Source organism: Aedes albopictus, chromosome 2 (genome assembly GCF_035046485.1).
Source record: "Aedes albopictus strain Foshan chromosome 2, AalbF5, whole genome shotgun sequence".
In the NCBI taxonomy this organism is placed as follows: domain Eukaryota; kingdom Metazoa; phylum Arthropoda; class Insecta; order Diptera; family Culicidae; genus Aedes; species Aedes albopictus.
Genome location: NC_085137.1, coordinates 390,413,467 through 390,433,270, shown reverse-complemented (window position 1 = coordinate 390,433,270; position 19,804 = coordinate 390,413,467). Strand labels below are relative to the sequence as shown.

Here is a 19,804-nt window from a genome sequence, read left to right as displayed (position 1 = left end):
TGATAAAATTCTCATGAGGATAGTTTTATTAAAACTCCTGATTTCTTTGCGTTCAAACCTTTCGCACAAGGTAGGTAAAATTGTAATTTGGGTATAGAGAACAAAGTATTCTGTGTTATCGTTTTTAAGGACTAGCTGTAGCAATTCACGACAATAAATTTACGCCGATTACGCCGCCGCCGCCTCCACCGAATAGGGCGTACGGCGTGACGCCGACGTCGCCGCCGCCGCTGACTTAAATTACTAAATACGCCGCCACCGGTGAAATGTGCTTCGGCGCACACGTCTACCGTCTAGCGAATTGGGGGTCGTGAGTTCGGGTCTCAGCGGAGCAGAGATACCAGATATACGACTGCGCCCCGATTAGCGAATCGTGTTCGTTCGTTGGGGCAACTGACAACTGATCAAAATGCTCTAGAGACACGCAACTGACGAGAAATACGTCACGAAACACTCACATACTTGCGCAAACGTTCTGTATACAGTAGCTGTGATGCGACGGCGGTCAGACGTCAAACTCGTTTTGACATCTATTTTGACATTGACAGTGCTTTTCAGTTGGGTTTTGCCCCAACCAGTGAACATTCAACCATCGAGACAGCCCATTTAACGAGCTCTCAACGAACGAATCGTCACTGTATTGTACAGATTTTTGTCAAGATACAGAGTACAGGAGTACAGAAAAAATACAGATTTCTAAAATGTGATACAAATTTCTCCAAAAAGCATAAAATGTTCGAAAATTTAAGTTATTTTCAATAAAAATAAATGAAAACTTTATGAACTGCTGCTTAAACTTTATGAAAATGTGCGCATTTTCACACATGTTTTAGAAAAATAAATACCAGTAAAAATTAAAAAAAAAACCGTCAAAAAGTAGTACAATTTTATTATAGACTGTTTCAGAAATTATAAATACACTAACGATTGACTGTCATTTTAATTTTAGAGCGATATGCAGGAAAGTTTCTAATAGGTTATGTAGTTAACACTCTAATGATACAAATAATAGGGTAGTGGAGGTATTTTGGACCGGGCAGGTATTTTGGCCCACCTAGGGAGTTTTATGATATTTATCACATAATCTCTACTAAATCTTGGTAAATTTTTATTGAAACACGAAAAGTATTCAACTATGTGATGACCTTCATTTTGGATGTCAGTTAAATATGCTGTTCAGTATCAAAAATAGAGGAAATGTTTCCACTTCCAATGGAACGCACACAAAAGCACCAAAAACAAAGAAGGTGACAAATTTGTAGTCAGCTTCGAAGAGGTATTAAATTTTACATATAAATATTTATTTCACGTGCATGTAGTTATGGTCTTGTAAGAACTCAAAATAAACTGTTCTTAAGCTCGGTGGAGCGATTGATTGATTGATTGATTTGTCTTTATTAGAGAGACTTTCAGCCCTTGGCTGGTTCGTCTCTCTCGGTGGAGCGATAATATTTACTAAAATGGTGGTTTGAAGTATGGCCAAAATATGTTCAACATAATCAGATGTGGACATATTTTGGACCATCTGTCAGATCCATCTCTCCATTTCTCCTCTAAAGGGAGAAAACATTCATGCCAATGTAATGTACTCTGGAAACAGATTAAGGTTGAAGGATTAGTCATTGATATAATCGTCATCATTGAAAATTCAAAAGCAGTTTTATCGTCCAAAACTGAAAACTTCGCAGCGAAAATGTATTCACTGTATTGTGGATGCAGAATTGACTACAGTGAAAACATTTTCAAAGCGAAGATTTCAGTTTTGAACGGGAAAACTGCTTTTTAATTTTCAATGATAACGATTATATCAATGACGAATCCTTCATCTTTAATAGAATAAGTTGGGACCTCCCATGATCTGGGTTGTTATACGTTTATTTTAAAATGAGATTGTTATGAGTTCGATTTGTTCTAACAACTTTTTGCCAAGTTAAGAAATTCAGGTATACAGTCATCCAGTTTATCGAGTTATCCTTCTCGCAAATTTGCGAGTTATCCTTCTCGCAAATTAGTTCATGACTGAGACAATGTGTTATCTAATGCATGTTTGACAAATTACGTACCATTGAAATTACTTTATTTTGATGGCCTTCCCACTCATTACAATATGTGTGGAATGCCCTTATATTTAACGAAATCACTAGAATTTCACACTTCCTTTAAAGCGTTACGTAACTATTGGTAAATGGTAACTATTGGTTAATTAATTCACGTTTTGCGAAACATTTTTTTTATAAAACATCATACTACAATGTGTAAAAACTGGCGATTGCAATAAAATTTCTTATTTTTTTAACGTTACGTAATTTTTAAACATTCCCTGCCTCAATAAGCGAAAAAAAGTTGTAATACTCACGTAGTTTTAACTATGTGTAAAGTTTTGCTGAGGTGCCTTCATTTCATCATGCAAATTAAATTTAATGAGGTGGGCCAAAATATGTTCCTTGGTGGTCCAAAATAGAAGCCCGAAATTCCTCAGGAGTTTTGATATTTCTTGTATTTACTTCAACAATGTGGAGTTCTGGTTGGCCTTTTCCGACAGAATACATGTTGCTCTAAGTAATGCCTACTGAAATCATCCATTTTTTTTTTTAGTGAAATCCTTCTTTTTTCACTGAATTGTTCATCCACTTCCTAAAGGGGTCCAAAATACCTCCCTTACCCTACCAACTGTGTTGCCATTTCGTGCAAAACATTATGGAAATTACTGTATCCATAAGAAAAATATGTTTCCCAATTGGTCAATGTTGTTTTAGCCGGAAAAAATGTCAAGAGCCATCATTAAGAGCCTTCCTAAGGCAAAACATTTAGTAGCAAAATTTTGAACAACACTTGCTGAAACAAACGTGAAACAAACGAATACCTTAACAACTGTTTATTGCATTCACTTTGATTGTATGACAAGCTTTGCCATCCTAAGGATATGATGACCTGCTAAAAAAACTTAGTTGTAATCATTGGCGTAGCTAGCTTTTTCTTTCTTCTTACTTACTCTCCTAAACAAACACAAGAAAGAGCGGGATGCAAGAGGGGGCCTGTGCCCCCTCTTTCATCCTTCTCTTTCTCGTGTTTGTTTAGGAGAGTGAGTGAGATAAAAGAAAAAGCTAGCTACGCTAATGGTTGTAATGAAATGTGTTCAAAAACGCTATGATACTGTAGTGAAGTCCTAATGTTTCATAGAAAATCCTTGAAAAAATAAGAAAGTTGATCATATCAAAATGCTATGGAGATGGCCTTATGATTTTTTCCCGGGTTTTGATGACGGCATTTCTTAGACAAGATATTGGGGTAGTGAACGTGATAAAGAGTTAGATAATTTTTGGAATTTAGTAAGAAATAATGTTGAAAACACTCTTGTGCAAATGAAAATTTTGAGCATGAAGTAAATAATTGAAGAACATGAATGTTTTTCAAAATATCATGACAGTTTACGTGTAATGTGAAAATGTGGAACACAATATACTGTATTATGGAAACAATTGGTTAAAAACACTTCTTTTTATTAGAAAAACAAAGTGTATTTATATTTTCTGAAACAGTCTATAGTGTCTATTGAAATCCAGGACTCTCGGTTTCTACAGTAGAATAACTAGCCACAGAAGTCCAATGTCGCGACTGATCGTGTGACTAACATCTAGTTTGCCACGCCCTTACAGCGTCAGTAGCGGTACTAGAAGTGTCAAATAAATTTTGTTTACCGAAACAAAATATTCTCTTCAAGCTGGACACTTAAAAACAATCAATAATTACAATAAAAGTTATAAATTTAATTAAATAGGAAAAGTGACTACAGCGCCATTGGAGTTCTAGTGTATTTCTATTGTTTCTACTGTATACTCAAATACGGCGATACAGAAAAATCTGCATTGTAGGGAGTACGTGGATTTCTTTTCATAATTTCAAATCTCAATGTGTTCATCGAGCACATGTTTCTGTTGTGCACATGGATGTCAAAGCGTTTTCAACAATGTAATTTCCACATGGCTTGGTCAGCCAAAGCAAAAAAAAAATTGACATGTCGAGTGTTGACGAATTATTCACATCTTGGAAGTACGAATTTAAGAATACCGTTGAAGCCCTTAACACATCATTCCATTTCATCACACAATCATCAACTTTTATGGCGTCTGTACCGCACTAGCTCTCAATTTATTAACAAAAAACCTTCGGATTGGCTTTTCCCGCTTTAAACTGCGACAAAATGAAAGAGACGAGACCTTGCCTGAACGCACGGCCGGATTACCATTACCGTATCGGAGAAAGGTCCGATTTATCCACCTTAATTGGCAGCTCAATCCTAACAAATCTCGTATTTTTATTTCCTCCCCTCAGCAGCAACACCAGCAGCAGCCTGTGAAGAGCCGTCGATCGGGCGCGAAACTTTCATGTGACACAATTCCAGGCCCCAGTGGTGCTTCCGCCCTCATCCTTCCAACAATTTTACAGAGCCGAAGTCCTTGCCCGCCCACAGCGCCGCTCTGTACCTACCTACTGTTCATGGGCGTGCTCGGTCTTGTGTGTTTGTGTGTCGTTGTTCAAGTAGCCCCCCGTCGATGTGCGGTGCAACAATGCAAAGTGTCAACCAAATATGAGAAAATAAATTAAAATTTTTAATCGATGTTTTCCTCGCTTTTTACCATCCCACCGCGTTGCTGTCATTGTCGTCGCCGTAGTTGTTTATTGTCGGTTGGAAAAATGAAATAAATGTATTAATAACGAAGAGCAGTTGAAAAAAAAAGAAGTAGTTGAAGAATAGCCACACATTTGGCGCGTAAATAAATGTTTGTTCGAGTGGGCTTTTTGTGTCCGAGCCGGGTCCAACAGGGAGGGTCCGGGACCAGAGCTCCATGCTGAAGGTCCTGGTCGGTGGGTGCTGGCGTCCAGTCAGTGGAAGACAAAAGCTGAGAGCCGATGTCCGCGAGTTGTGAATAAAATGTGTCATCAGGAATAAATTCCACTCGGATTGTTTGTTGTCACCACGGGGGAAAATACAGGAAAAAAGTGGAGCTCCCAGTACCCCGAGCCTGCTAGTCGATTTGGTGCGAAAATATTGAGTGTTGCTCGGCTCGAGTGCGACGCGTGTTTTTCGAGTGTTCTACAAGTGTAACGAAAATAATATAAGTGCTGGTCGTCAAATTTCCCGCGCAAGGTGTCGACAGTTTCGAATTAATGTCGTGTGGGTGTGTTTTCATGCTGAACCGATCCCACTAGGCAGGGGTCCTGAGGCGGCCCTATTCCCAGGTTCTGTGCGTAGAGAATAGAAATCGCGAAAGGTTTTCGATCGGTGTAAGAGGAAAAGAAAAGCTTCCAAAGTGGCCGCGTCTAAGAGATCTCGGGGCGCCTCGTCGGAAGGTCGCCTGAACACCGCAACGACGACCACGACGACAACCGATACCGGGACTGGGACCAGCTTGACCAACTCCCGCCAGGGCTCCGTCGATGGAGTGATGCAACGATGCGGTCTCTGCTCGATCATCTCAAGCCTGCTGCGGCGAGCCATGTGCGTTGGATCGCGTCGTGGTAGCGGCGAGTCCTACTACCAGGAACTGGCGGAAACTAATGTGAGTAATTAGAAGATTTCTTTTTCAAATTCAAAAGACTAGGGATGAAATAGAAGTTTTTTTTTTTACTTACTCGTTTATCTGGGAGGCTCATGGGGCCACCCACATGCATGCCAATATATGCGCTTTATATATGCAATACGTACAGCTTCAACAGCATGGTTACTTGGGGTTTTCCTCGGACCCGAAGAATTTCATACTGCTCAGATCTGATCTCACCATGTTCACACCCCCCCCCCCCACCCCCCGGGAGATTGCTTTCCGAGAGCCCAATTCTTTATTACACCACTGACTGACAGTTCTCAGGTCATTTTGACAGATTACACACATGCACGAAGAAGACAAAAAATATCTACTACTTTACCGACCTTCTTGTCGTCCTTTTCGGTGTCCGGCCATTTGGCCGAATGCCGTTTGGCCGAATGCCGTTTGGCCGAACGCCATTTGGCCGAATGCCATCTGGCCGAAAGGGTCGTTTGGCCGAATGCCGTTTGGCCGAATCATGATCAAAAGAATTCAGAGGAAGTTTTTGACATTCTAACTGCCAATATGATTATCAGAAATATTTCCTTCTTTTTATCATAGGCTATTCTTTCTAGTTTTAATATTCAGGGATTAGTTGGCGTTGAAACTGTCAATATATCATCGAAGATTTTTCCTTCTTTGAATCATAGGCTGTTCTTTCGAGGTATACTGGGACGGGGAACAGTGGTATGGTCACTTGATTTCATCATTCATTTTTCGGCCAAACGGCATTCGGCCAAATGGCATTCGGCCAAATGACCCTTTCGGCCAAATGGCGTTCGGCCAAACGGCATTCGGCCAAATGGCGTTCGGCCAAATGACCCGGAACCGTAATAAAGAATACGGAAGGTAACAAATATTGGTTGAACATCAGCTGACACTTTACACGAATGAAATCACAGGCATAATCGATGTGGCTACCGAAAGTAAGCTTATCGTCGATCATCACGCCCAAGTGTTTGACGGAGCGCTTTGACAGGATAGTGCACTCTCCTACACTGATCTCCGTCTGCTGCTTCGACTTCAGGTTGTTAACAACCGTCACCTCTGTCTTGTGGTGATCCAGCTCCAGTTTCCTGGACCGCATCCACGCCTCCACAACCTTGATTGAGTGGTTGGTAGTCAACTTTACCTCCTCGATCGTTCCACCGTAGACTTCGAGCGTAATGTCGTCGGCAAATCCGACAATCACCACACCCACTGGGTACTCTAACCTCAACACTTCGTCGTACATGACATTCCATTACACCGGACCCAGGATGGAACCTTGCGGGACTCCTGAGGTTACGTGAAAGCACTTCCGACCCACCTCCGTGTCGTAGACTAGTACACGATTCTGAAAGTAACTTCCGAGAATCTTGTACAGGTACTCCGGTATCCCCAGACGCAAGAGCGCATCGGCAATAGCAGACCAGCTGGCGCTATTAAATGCATTCCTTACATCCAGAGTCCCTACCGCGCAAAAGCGAATTCCCCTCCTCTTAGGCTCGAGTGCTTTCTCGGCGGTTTTTGTAACCGACAATATAGCGTCTACGGTGGACCTCCCCTTCCGGAAGCCGTACTGGTTGCTCGAAAGACCATTTTCGCCCTCGGTGAACCTCAACATTCTATTGAGGATGATCTTTTCGAGCACCTTCCCCGCCGTGTCAATCAAGCATATTGGTCTATATGCCAACGGCTCTCCGGGTGGTTTCCCCGCCTTTGGCAATAGTACCAGGCTCTGCCTCTTCCAAGCTTCTGGGAAAACTCCCTCGTCCAGCCATTTCTGCATAGCAGACCTGAACATCTCGGGAGCCTCTGCAATAGCTACTTTTAAGGCCAGGTTCGGAACTCCGTCCGGACCTGGGGCCTTACCTACGCTAAGGGACTTAGCTATCCCCGCAAGTTCCACATCGGTGACCCTCTCCTCATCGCCAGCCCCAGTCCCCGGCTGTCCTACGAAAGGAGGCCAAGGACTAGGATCATGACGCGGAAAAAGTCCTCCAATGATCCCCTCCAACATCTCTGGAGATTGCTCTGTAGGAGCCATCACACCTCTCGTCTTGGCCATAACGATCCTGTAGGCGTCATCCCACGGGTTCGTATTGGCACTCTGACAGAGACCCTCAAAGCATGCCTTTTTTCTTGCTCTTATCTCGGTCTTAAGCGCGGCTTTTGCAGCGGCGAACACCACCCGCCGTTCGTTTAGCTCTTCCTCTGATCGTGCTCGCTGCATCCGCCGCCTAGCCCGTAGGCAGGCGCGGCGCAGGTCCGCAATCGCGTCGGTCCACCAGTAAGCCGGTGGCCTCCCATTACTAGGGTGGACTCGCCTAGGCATGGTCGCATCACACGCACGTGAGAGCACCGCTACCAGCTCGTCGCCGTCTAAACCGAATAAGTTTCGCTCACGGCGGAGCGCCTCCCTAAATACCCCTTCGTCGAAGTATGATGTCTTCCACCTGCGAGGGCTTGGCCTTGGCCTAGCCGCCTCTTCTTCTATCCGCTGTCTGCTGTTGTTGTAGTCGATACTGTAGCGAACCGCCAGGTGGTCGCTGTGAGTGTAGCCATCATCTACACTCCAGTTCGAACTACTTGTTAGGACAGGACTACAAAAGGTCACGTCAATAATTGACTCCGCTCCGTTTCGACTAAAGATACTCTTGGTTCCGACATTAGCCAAGTCGACATCTAAGATGGCCAGTGTTTCTAGCAGGATCTGACCCCGCTGGTTCGTGAAACGGCTTCCCCATTCCACGGCCCAGGCATTGAAGTCACCCGCTATTACCACCGGCCTTCGCCCTGTTAGCACGGTCGTTAAGCGGTCCAGCATTTGCGTGAACTGCTCGATCGGCCACCGCGGAGGCGCATAACAGCTACAGAAGAAGACCCCGTTCACTTTGGCGACCACAAAGCCCTCATAGGTAGTAGACACCAACTCCTGAACGGGGTATTTATCCGTCGTCCATATCGCCGCCATTTTTCTGGCCCCATCCGCGACCCAGTTGCCGTTGCCGGCGGGTACTCGGTATGGGTCCGATATGATGGTGATATCCGTCTCCCACTAAGAAATCGCCTGACAAAGCAGTTGCTGAGCCGCATCACAGTGGTTCAGGTTCAGCTGCGTTACCTGCACTGTGATTTGTTGTTCACTGCGGCTTTCTTGAAGGCCGGGCACCTTGGACCGCCCATCGGATGTCTGTTGTTCGAGGATTTCCCGGTACAGATCATGCAGATGGGCGGACTCGTGCAGCTTTGGGCCTTATGACCTTCAGCGCCGCATCGCCTGCACAGTTTGCGCCTGTCGGGGCCTTTGCAGTCCCACGACTTGTGTCCTGGTTCCAGACACCTGAAGCAAACCTCTGGTGGCTCGTGGAATGTCAGGTGACATACCCACCAGCCCACCTTTATGCTCCCTACTTTAACGGACTCTTTGACGTCCGCCACAGGTAGCTGAACCGGAGCTATCTGTGTCCCTGCTGGCCCTTTCCGTAGCTTAACGGCTGCGGCGGCCACCTGTACATCGCACTGTTGCCGCAGTGCCGTGACGAGCTCTTCCACTTCGGTGATCTCATCAATGTTCTTGACCTTCAGAGTCGCCTCATGTGTCAGAGCCCTCACCTGTACACCCTCACCAAGGACCTCTTCTGCCAGCCTTTTATAGGCGGCGCCCTTGTGCTCCTTCTGGCGCTTCAGCTCCAGGATCATCTCGCCCGTACGAGTACGTCTAATACTGCGTACGTCGGCTCCAAGACCCTCAAGCTTGGCGTCGCTTCGCATCATCTTCAAGACGTCCGAGTACTTGGACTGTTCCGTCTTGATGACGATCGCGTCGCCTTTCTCGCGCTTGGCCCCTGCCCTCCTACGCCTTGGCTTGGCGTCCTGCGCTACTACCTGCGGATTCGCCTTCTTCTTCCTCTTCCGCTCTACCTTCGTTCAAGGGGGGTCCTCCCCTTGGATCGCCCTGCTCTGTGGCTGTTGAGGGCCCACCAGCGGTCGCAACCCCTTGTTCCCATCGTTCCGGGACGGGCCAGCCTTTTCAGGCCCACCCTTCCCAGCTTTCCGGGAACCCTGGCTGGGGTCCGACCTTCCGGCATTATTACCGACTTTCGGGGTAATGATTCGCCTGGCCTTGCGGGCACCGCCAGACAGCTCCTTGCCTGACGGTTGCCTCGCCCGCTTCTGCGATTGCTTGCCCCGTTTGTCGCGAGCAGTCGCTTCCGCCTTATTCGGACTTCCTGCGAAGGAGAAGGCCTCCGTTTGGGTAAACTTCGGCACTTTCTCATTTGCAGGCTCCGCTGCTGCAGCAGTCAGCAACGCGAGTGCCGCGTGCTCCTGCTTGGCATCGTCGATCGACGCCCTAAGTCGAAGCAAGGCCGTTTTCAGGTCCTTGCTTATGTTCGACTTAGTGGACGCAAAGTCGATGATTTTGCCAAGCTGCTGCTCAGCCACCTCTATTGCGGACCGTCGTTTGGATTCTCGGTTGACGGCCCTCAACAACCACACTCCGTCCATAACCTCCACCGGCTGGCTTGCCGGGAAGTGGACTGGAGCACCCACGCTTGAGCTGCGTACGCAGCTCCCAGCGCCTATCTCCTCACTTCTCCTAGTCGGAGACCTCATCAACCCGCTTCTTGCGAAGGGTTTGATCCCACCACTACTTCCACCTGAATTTTGATTATTTTTGTTCGATTTCATGTTTAAATCCCACGAGTCGCACGGGAAAGAATGTCCACCACGCCAGAGCCCTGCGTTAACGCGGTAAGGGACAGCTTACTGTGGGGGGTGCCCAGGTACCCCATAGGCTCCGTTAAAGATCGAGCATCTTTTTCACCCCCTCGATCACTCATTCCTCAGCACGGGTCGCTTGACACCTTGAATTGGGGTTAGTAGTCCTATTCTTAGCCGAGGACTACGCGGCTGACTCGCAAGCGGGGGGGTGCGTCAGGCTCCGTTATGCAGGGCTTAGCATGTAACAGTCTCGTACTGCGCTTCTATGAAGTTGACGATTTTATCTGGAACTCCTTTGCGTCTCAGGGCGCCCACAGATTTTCATGGTTCAGATGATCGAAAGCTTTTCGTAGTCAATGCATACCAAATAGGGGGACTCTTAGAATGCGTCAACCTGCTCCAGGGGTATCATACCCAGCCAACACATGATCGCATATGCTGTTGACTGGGATGCTAAAGTGGAGGCGATATGCGTACAGTTTGCAGGCGGTTGTTAAATGGGAGCATGTACGCATATGGCCTCCACTTTAGCATCCTATCTTTCATCATACATGGGGCGGAGCGTGACAATGTAGTCTACACAAGATCTTCCGGCACGGAATCCTGCCTGTTGCCGCCGGAGAGTCGCGTCTGTCTTCTCTTGTATCCGATTAAGGATAACTTCACACAGAACTTTGAAAACAATACACAGTAACATGATGACACGCCAGTTGTCGCAAACAGTCAGATCCCTCTATTTGGGAACCTTCTCCCACATAGCTGCAGCGAAAGTATCTAATCATCCCGTTGTCAGATACCAGAGAGAAAATCGCCTTCAATTTATTGGTAGGGAAGAGTCCTCTCTACCGATCTGAGCGTTGATGTCCCCGATTACAATTTTCACGATTTCACGTCATGCAGATGGCAATCTGCGTATGTTTTGTCGAGGCAATCGTAGCTGGATGTTGATCAAGCTGTAGTTTGTCAATTTGCCCTGCAACCAACAACACACAGTTTCAATTCTAAGATCCAAAATCACAACCAGCCTTAGAAGATACGATACCAGCATTGTTATGTATTATTTTTATTGTCATTTAGATTGTTATCGTAAAAAAGAGCAATGCGGGACCATCGTCGCGATCTGTGTATCTACTTCTATGAACAGTAGCGATGTTGATATTTGCTGATGACATCCTGACAGTATGCGCGATGCTACAGACATTGGTTGTCATCGTCGTCGCCATAGTCTCGCGCCGCATTTGTTATCAGCAAGTAGGTAAATACTTGAAATCGACAATCTACAATTCACCGCGCCAAACATATGGACTGCCTGCCGCAGCAAGCAGCAGCAGCAGCAGACTCCCAAAGTGGGTGATAAAAGCCGAATCCGATTGGCACCATTGATGACGATTTGGGAATGTTTGAACGCACACGGCGCGGGTCTGCATCACTGGAAGAAATGCCCGAAGCTGAAGTTGGGGCGAGGCAGCGAAACGGGGGTAATTGGATGGGGTTCAGTGTGCCACAGCTAATATCGCTTATCAGCGGGCGGCTGTATCACAAGTGCCTCCTTCCCAATGAGTTGTGCCTACATTTCATTGTCTTGATTGGAGACCGAGATCGAATTTGGCGCTAGGGAGCAGTATGATGTAATAGGGGGGAAAACACGTGCCAGTGAAGAAGATACAACATTGGCAATGTTTGCAAAATGCAACCGATGATAACTGGCAGCACATGAATCGAATTCATTGATAAAGATTTTTTTTGGTGAAATGTACAGTGAACTCTGTGAAGATTCCACATGAAATTGTCTTCAGAGTACCAATCGCTTCTGTTGAGCGGAGACAGGATTTGCCAATAAATGGGTATTTCCGGCTTGAGTGGCACTAAGCCATGAATCCGCGCCAGTTCTGTAAATCCCAAAGTAATAGGAAAGCGGAAGCAACCTGTGCTTGTTTGTGGCACACTAAAGGGTTAAGTGTACCTTTTGAATGTAAGCGTTGTCTTTAGTTCCTAATTCATCAGTCGACCTTGAAGCTAAAAAGGCATTCGAATCACTTGAGATGGACTAACATATTACACTCATAGCTACCGAAGTGCTCATCTATCCAGAAAGTCTCAATCGCCCTCTCGGTAGGTCAATCAGGATTTTTCCTTCACTGATATTGATTCACTGATTGAACGTAGGAAGATCCCCAAGCTACGGATTTATTTGTCTGTTGACTATCTCTCTTTCATTTTAGCAGCCCAAATGTTGGAGTAGGTACGCCTTACTGTTTGTACACATCCAGATTCCGCACACTCAAACTCGCTGTCGATTTCGAAGCCAATAGCTCTTATGTGTGGCAGTGCACAAACGTCATGTCGATTGGAGACGCTCGGTTGAAGGCGGCCTCTCCCATTCATCCTGTACGCAGATTTATTTTTTCCCGCATTCATCGACCGTGACCTCCTATCTAGAAAAGAAAATCGGAAACGCTATGGGGGCGAGCTGTGGAGATTGGTTGTACTAGGTAAATGCGAAGGGATTTAATCCTGGAATTGAATACGAAAAAGATGATATTTCACGAGGATGTGGGATGGTCTCCCGAATCGGATCATCTTGGGAGTTGGATTTGAATGGTTTTATGGAAGTACGTTCGAATGATACACTTTTCCAGACCATAGAGTTAAATCCCTTTCGGGTATGATGTCATGGATGTTAAGATTTCAGTTTCATGTGAAATACTTTAAAGCTTTGAAAGGATATGGTGTTACTCTTGTATTACTAATTCTTGTTACTAAAAGAAATAACTGTTTTTGATATTGAATGATGATAGGTTCATATTTACCTTTCATGAGTATCTGAAAAATTCATTCTTGAAAGTTTATCAAATTTCTTCAGAAAAATTCTAGAATTTGATACTATTTCACTCAGGAATAGGAAAAAGAATTTCTTTCTGGAATTTTGGAGAATTTCTTCCAGGAATTCAGGAGAATTCAGGAAATTTCTAAGGAATTCGGAAAAAATCTTCTCAGAAATTCGGGGTAGTTCATTCCAGAAATTCGGTAAGATTCTTTTAAGAAAGAATTAGGTAGTTCGAAAGAATTCCTTCCAGAAATTCGAGAGAATTCCTTCCAGGAATTTTGAGAGAATTCCTTCAAAGAATTTGGGAGAACTCCTTCCAGGAATTTGGGAGAATTCCTTCCTGGAGTTTGGGAGAATTCCTTCATGGAATTTGGAAGAATTCCTTCCAGGAATTAAGGATAGTTTTTTCCAGGAAATAAGGAGAATTTCTTCCAGGAATTTCGGATTTTTTTTTCAAAAATTCCGGAAAATTCCTTCCAGTAAGTCGGTAGAATTCCTTACAGGGAGTCGGGAAAATTACCTTCATGAATTCGGAAATATTCATTGCATAAACTCAGGGGAAAACCTCTCTCATATTCGGAAGCACTACTTCCTGGAATCGGGGAGAATTCCCTTCTGGAAATTGGGAGAATTTCTTCATGGAGTTTGTTAGAATTTCTTCCTGTCATTCGTGAAAATTCCTTCTGTCCTGTAGCTTGAGAAAACTTTTGCCAGTAATTTGGCAGATTGGCTTCCAGGAATTCGGAGAAATTCCTTCCAGGAATTCGGAGAAATTCCTTCCAGGAATTCGGAGAAATTCCTTCCAGGAATTCGGAGAAATTCCTTCCAGGAATTCGGAGAAATTCCTTCCAGGAATTCGGAGAAATTCCTTCCAGGAATTCGGAGAAATTCCTTCCAGGAATTCGGAGAAATTCCTTCCAGGAATTCGGAGAAATTCCTTCCAGGAATTCGGAGAAATTCCTTCCAGGAATTCGGAGAAATTCCTTCCAGGAATTCGGAGAAATTCCTTCCAGGAATTCGGAGAAATTCCTTCCAGGAATTCGGAGAAATTCCTTCCAGGAATTCGGAGAAATTCCTTCCAGGAATTCGGAGAAATTCCTTCCAGGAATTCGGAGAAATTCCTTCCAGGAATTCGGAGAAATTCCTTCCAGGAATTCGGAGAAATTCCTTCCAGGAATTCGGAGAAATTCCTTCCAGGAATTCGGAGAAATTCCTTCCAGGAATTCGGAGAAATTCCTTCCAGGAATTCGGAGAAATTCCTTCCAGGAATTCGGAGAAATTCCTTCCAGGAATTCGGAGAAATTCCTTCCAGGAATTCGGAGAAATTCCTTCCAGGAATTCGGAGAAATTCCTTCCAGGAATTCGGAGAAATTCCTTCCAGGAATTCGGAGAAATTCCTTCCAGGAATTCGGAGAAATTCCTTCCAGGAATTCGGAGAAATTCCTTCCAGGAATTCGGAGAAATTCCTTCCAGGAATTCGGAGAAATTCCTTCCAGGAATTCGGAGAAATTCCTTCCAGGAATTCGGAGAAATTCCTTCCAGGAATTCGGAGAAATTCCTTCCAGGAATTCGGAGAAATTCCTTCCAGGAATTCGGAGAAATTCCTTCCAGGAATTCGGAGAAATTCCTTCCAGGAATTCGGAGAAATTCCTTCCAGGAATTCGGAGAAATTCCTTCCAGGAATTCGGAGAAATTCCTTCCAGGAATTCGGAGAAATTCCTTCCAGGAATTCGGAGAAATTCCTTCCAGGAATTCGGAGAAATTCCTTCCAGGAATTCGGAGAAATTCCTTCCAGGAATTCGGAGAAATTCCTTCCAGGAATTCGGAGAAATTCCTTCCAGGAATTCGGAGAAATTCCTTCCAGGAATTCGGAGAAATTCCTTCCAGGAATTCGGAGAAATTCCTTCCAGGAATTCGGAGAAATTCCTTCCAGGAATTCGGAGAAATTCCTTCCAGGAATTCGGAGAAATTCCTTCCAGGAATTCGGAGAAATTCCTTCCAGGAATTCGGAGAAATTCCTTCCAGGAATTCGGAGAAATTCCTTCCAGGAATTCGGAGAAATTCCTTCCAGGAATTCGGAGAAATTCCTTCCAGGAATTCGGAGAAATTCCTTCCAGGAATTCGGAGAAATTCCTTCCAGGAATTCGGAGAAATTCCTTCCAGGAATTCGGAGAAATTCCTTCCAGGAATTCGGAGAAATTCCTTCCAGGAATTCGGAGAAATTCCTTCCAGGAATTCGGAGAAATTCCTTCCAGGAATTCGGAGAAATTCCTTCCAGGAATTCGGAGAAATTCCTTCCAGGAATTCGGAGAAATTCCTTCCAGGAATTCGGAGAAATTCCTTCCAGGAATTCGGAGAAATTCCTTCCAGGAATTCGGAGAAATTCCTTCCAGGAATTCGGAGAAATTCCTTCCAGGAATTCGGAGAAATTCCTTCCAGGAATTCGGAGAAATTCCTTCCAGGAATTCGGAGAAATTCCTTCCAGGAATTCGGAGAAATTCCTTCCAGGAATTCGGAGAAATTCCTTCCAGGAATTCGGAGAAATTCCTTCCAGGAATTCGGAGAAATTCCTTCCAGGAATTCGGAGAAATTCCTTCCAGGAATTCGGAGAAATTCCTTCCAGGAATTCGGAGAAATTCCTTCCAGGAATTCGGAGAAATTCCTTCCAGGAATTCGGAGAAATTCCTTCCAGGAATTCGGAGAAATTCCTTCCAGGAATTCGGAGAAATTCCTTCCAGGAATTCGGAGAAATTCCTTCCAGGAATTCGGAGAAATTCCTTCCAGGAATTCGGAGAAATTCCTTCCAGGAATTCGGAGAAATTCCTTCCAGGAATTCGGAGAAATTCCTTCCAGGAATTCGGAGAAATTCCTTCCAGGAATTCGGAGAAATTCCTTCCAGGAATTCGGAGAAATTCCTTCCAGGAATTCGGAGAAATTCCTTCCAGGAATTCGGAGAAATTCCTTCCAGGAATTCGGAGAAATTCCTTCCAGGAATTCGGAGAAATTCCTTCCAGGAATTCGGAGAAATTCCTTCCAGGAATTCGGAGAAATTCCTTCCAGGAATTCGGAGAAATTCCTTCCAGGAATTCGGAGAAATTCCTTCCAGGAATTCGGAGAAATTCCTTCCAGGAATTCGGAGAAATTCCTTCCAGGAATTCGGAGAAATTCCTTCCAGGAATTCGGAGAAATTCCTTCCAGGAATTCGGAGAAATTCCTTCCAGGAATTCGGAGAAATTCCTTCCAGGAATTCGGAGAAATTCCTTCCAGGAATTCGGAGAAATTCCTTCCAGGAATTCGGAGAAATTCCTTCCAGGAATTCGGAGAAATTCCTTCCAGGAATTCGGAGAAATTCCTTCCAGGAATTCGGAGAAATTCCTTCCAGGAATTCGGAGAAATTCCTTCCAGGAATTCGGAGAAATTCCTTCCAGGAATTCGGAGAAATTCCTTCCAGGAATTCGGAGAAATTCCTTCCAGGAATTCGGAGAAATTCCTTCCAGGAATTCGGAGAAATTCCTTCCAGGAATTCGGAGAAATTCCTTCCAGGAATTCGGAGAAATTCCTTCCAGGAATTCGGAGAAATTCCTTCCAGGAATTCGGAGAAATTCCTTCCAGGAATTCGGAGAAATTCCTTCCAGGAATTCGGAGAAATTCCTTCCAGGAATTCGGAGAAATTCCTTCCAGGAATTCGGAGAAATTCCTTCCAGGAATTCGGAGAAATTCCTTCCAGGAATTAGGAGAAATTCCTTCCAGGAATTCGGAGAAATTCCTTCCAGGAATTCGGAGAAATTCCTTCCAGGAATTCGGAGAAATTCCTTCCAGGAATTCGGAGAAATTCCTTCCAGGAATTCGGAGAAATTCCTTCCAGGAATTCGGAGAAATTCCTTCCAGAAATTCGGAGAAATTCCTTCCAGGAATTCGGAGAAATTCCTTCCAGGAATTCGGAGAAATTCCTTCCAGGAATTCGGAGAAATTCCTTCCAGGAATTCGGAGAAATTCCTTCCAGGCATCAACAAGATTCCAGCCAAACCATCCTTTGATGCATCGGTGTGCAGCTCCAATTCACGTTGCGGATCGAACAGCATTAGCAATGGACGCGAACTTAACACCTTCTTCAGCGCATCAAACGTCTCTTCCTGTTCTTGACGCAAAAAAAAAACCCCTTCTTTCTTCAGTAATGCAAATAATGGAGATGCGGTACAAATTTTCGGAAGAAACCGGCCAACCCTAAGAACTGCTGCACTTGTTGCACTGTTTGCGGCACAGGAAAATTTTCCACTGCCCTAGTTTTCACTGAGCTCGGCCGCACCCCCGTTTTAGAGACTTCAAATCCCAAAAACTCAATATTTAATTGTCTCTAAAAAAAAAATGCAACTTCTTCAGGCTTACTGGAAAAACTTGTAATTAGAAGGCACGAAATGTTGCTAATTGACAAATTGAGAGATGAAATTTGTGAAAAAAATCGCGTTCTGGTGGGATTCGAACCCACGACTCCGTATTCGCTAGACCGGCGCTTTAACCAACTAAGCCACAGAACAGGTAATGGTTCTGCGGAATAGAAAGCCAAACTGACTCCGAAGCCGCACCGTGAACACTCCTATTTCACAAACTCATCTCTCTTTTCGGCTTAGATGCCAATCCACAACACACTCCTGTTTGTGCCCACTAACGACAAGTGCGAGCGAGTTATTTATATATCAGGCTCTTCAGGTTTATTGCAAAGCCACTTTCTTTTAACATTTCAAGCAGCCGTTTGAGCTTCTCCAGTAACTCAGCTACACTTTGCCCACCAATTACTAGGTCATCAATGTAGACAACTATTCCTTCCTTTCGTAATTTTACCATTAAGTTGTTCATTGCCCGCTGAAATACTGAGCAGCCAATTCACTAGCCCAAATGGCATACGCAGAAAATGGTAATGGCCATCTCTAGTCGAAAAAGTAGTACAGTCCTGGCTTTCTTCAGCAACCGGAATCTGGTAATATCCGGAGTAGAGATCGACGGTAATAAACAGCTCTGCGCCACTTAACTTGTTCAGGCACCATTCTTTATCTGGCATCGGGTAACGATCCTTTACCGTCTTCTTATTTAGCAACCGGTAATCAACAGCCATTACGGAAAGACCCATCTTTCTTCGGTACCATAACCAAACCACTCTACTGCTATACGGCGATACAGATTCTACCACAATATTAGCGTCCACTAATTCTTCCACGATCTCCCGCAATGCCGCCTCTCTAGCATATCCATGCGGTGGGGTTTCACATAGACAGGCTCCTTCCCGACTAGAAAACTGTAACAAAAATTTAGCATAATCCTAACAAATCATGATATTTATAACTCATCAGGATATAATCATGTGGTGTTTTCAAAATACTTAACTCAATTATATCACATTTTGTTATAAATGTTGTTTGTTTTGAGTCTTCGGCATTTGAAAAATAATGTTACAAAATTATATCAAATTCTAATAGAAACTAGTAATCCTGAGGGTAAACATTCATATCATATTTTGTTATAATTTATATATGATTATAACAAAATAGGTTATAATCTTGATTAGACCAGTGCACTTTTTGTTACAATTTTATTTATTTTTATCATCATCCTGCATCTAGTTTGTAACATAATTAGTTATAGAAAAATATTATAACACAATATGATATAAACTTGATATAATTTTCCAGTCGGGTTGTTATTGAGCTCTAGCTTAATTTCGGTGTCTTTCGCAATTCCCAATTCCCTCAAGTTCTTAGCGAAGCATGGCCGAAATTTCTTGTAGGAATTCCTAGAAGGAATTCCTCCGTATTCTTGAATTCCTCCGAATTTGTAGAAGGAATTCCTTCTAGGAATTCGGATGAATTCAAGAATACGGAGAATTTCCTTCTAGGAATTTGAAAGTATTCCTCCCAGGAATTCTGAGGTTTCCTTCCAGGAATTCTGAGGATCTCCTTCTAGGAATTCTGATGAATTCCTTTTAGGAATTTGGAGGAATTCCTTCCAGGTATTCGGAGGTATTACTTTTAGGAATTCGTAGGAATTCCTGTCATGAATTCGGAGGAACTCCTTTCAGGAATTCGGAACAATTTCATCCAGAAATTGTGAGGAATTTTTTCCACTAAATTCGGAGGAATTCCTACCAGAATTCGGAGGAATTCCTTCCAGGAAATCGGACAAATTCCTTCCGGGCCTTCATGAGAATTCCTTCCAAGAATTCGAAATAATTTCCCCAGGAAGTTGCCAAAAAGTAACGGTACAGTTCTGCTTCTTTCCAAATCGATCTGTTCAGCCATCTTCTCTGCTGTGGGTCACTAAATCCCTAGAATCAATAGCCTATCAATTGCCAATATGACTATCTGTATGAATTTCACTCCTATTAATACATATACAGTCCTAGGGAAATCGTTATTTTTAGAAAACACTTGACCATTCTTCTCCTCCGACAACATTCAACTAACTACATTCTATCAGAAGGATACAACAACCGGTCTCTGTCGGATTCGATAACTCGTCCGTATCTCATACACGGATGGTTGTCCGCCTTCGTCGTCATCGTCGTTGTCCTGATTGGTATGATATGGGGAATCATTTTTCATTTCATTGCTCGTCGTCGTTTTGCTTTTGTACGAGTGATGTGGACCCACCGCACAATAATGGCTGTGAAGGCTTGTTGAAGAAAAGCTCACAT

At 44.2% G+C, this 19,804-nt stretch overlaps 1 protein-coding gene across 3 annotated transcripts in view; it reads left to right on the top strand.

Moving 5' to 3' along the window:
* Positions 1-19,804, top strand: part of LOC109404556 (cGMP-inhibited 3',5'-cyclic phosphodiesterase 3B) — a 916,127-nt gene that overhangs the window by 60,786 nt on the left and 835,537 nt on the right. For 2 of the 3 annotated variants that reach the window (XM_062853190.1, XM_062853191.1), the window contains exon 2: positions 4,333-5,561. In XM_062853190.1, the coding sequence (XP_062709174.1) occupies positions 5,448-5,561 (114 nt within the window). In that variant the 5' untranslated portion in view covers positions 4,333-5,447. The remainder of the gene's footprint in view (positions 1-4,332; positions 5,562-19,804) is intronic. The other variant, XM_062853192.1, reaches the window with a different exon arrangement.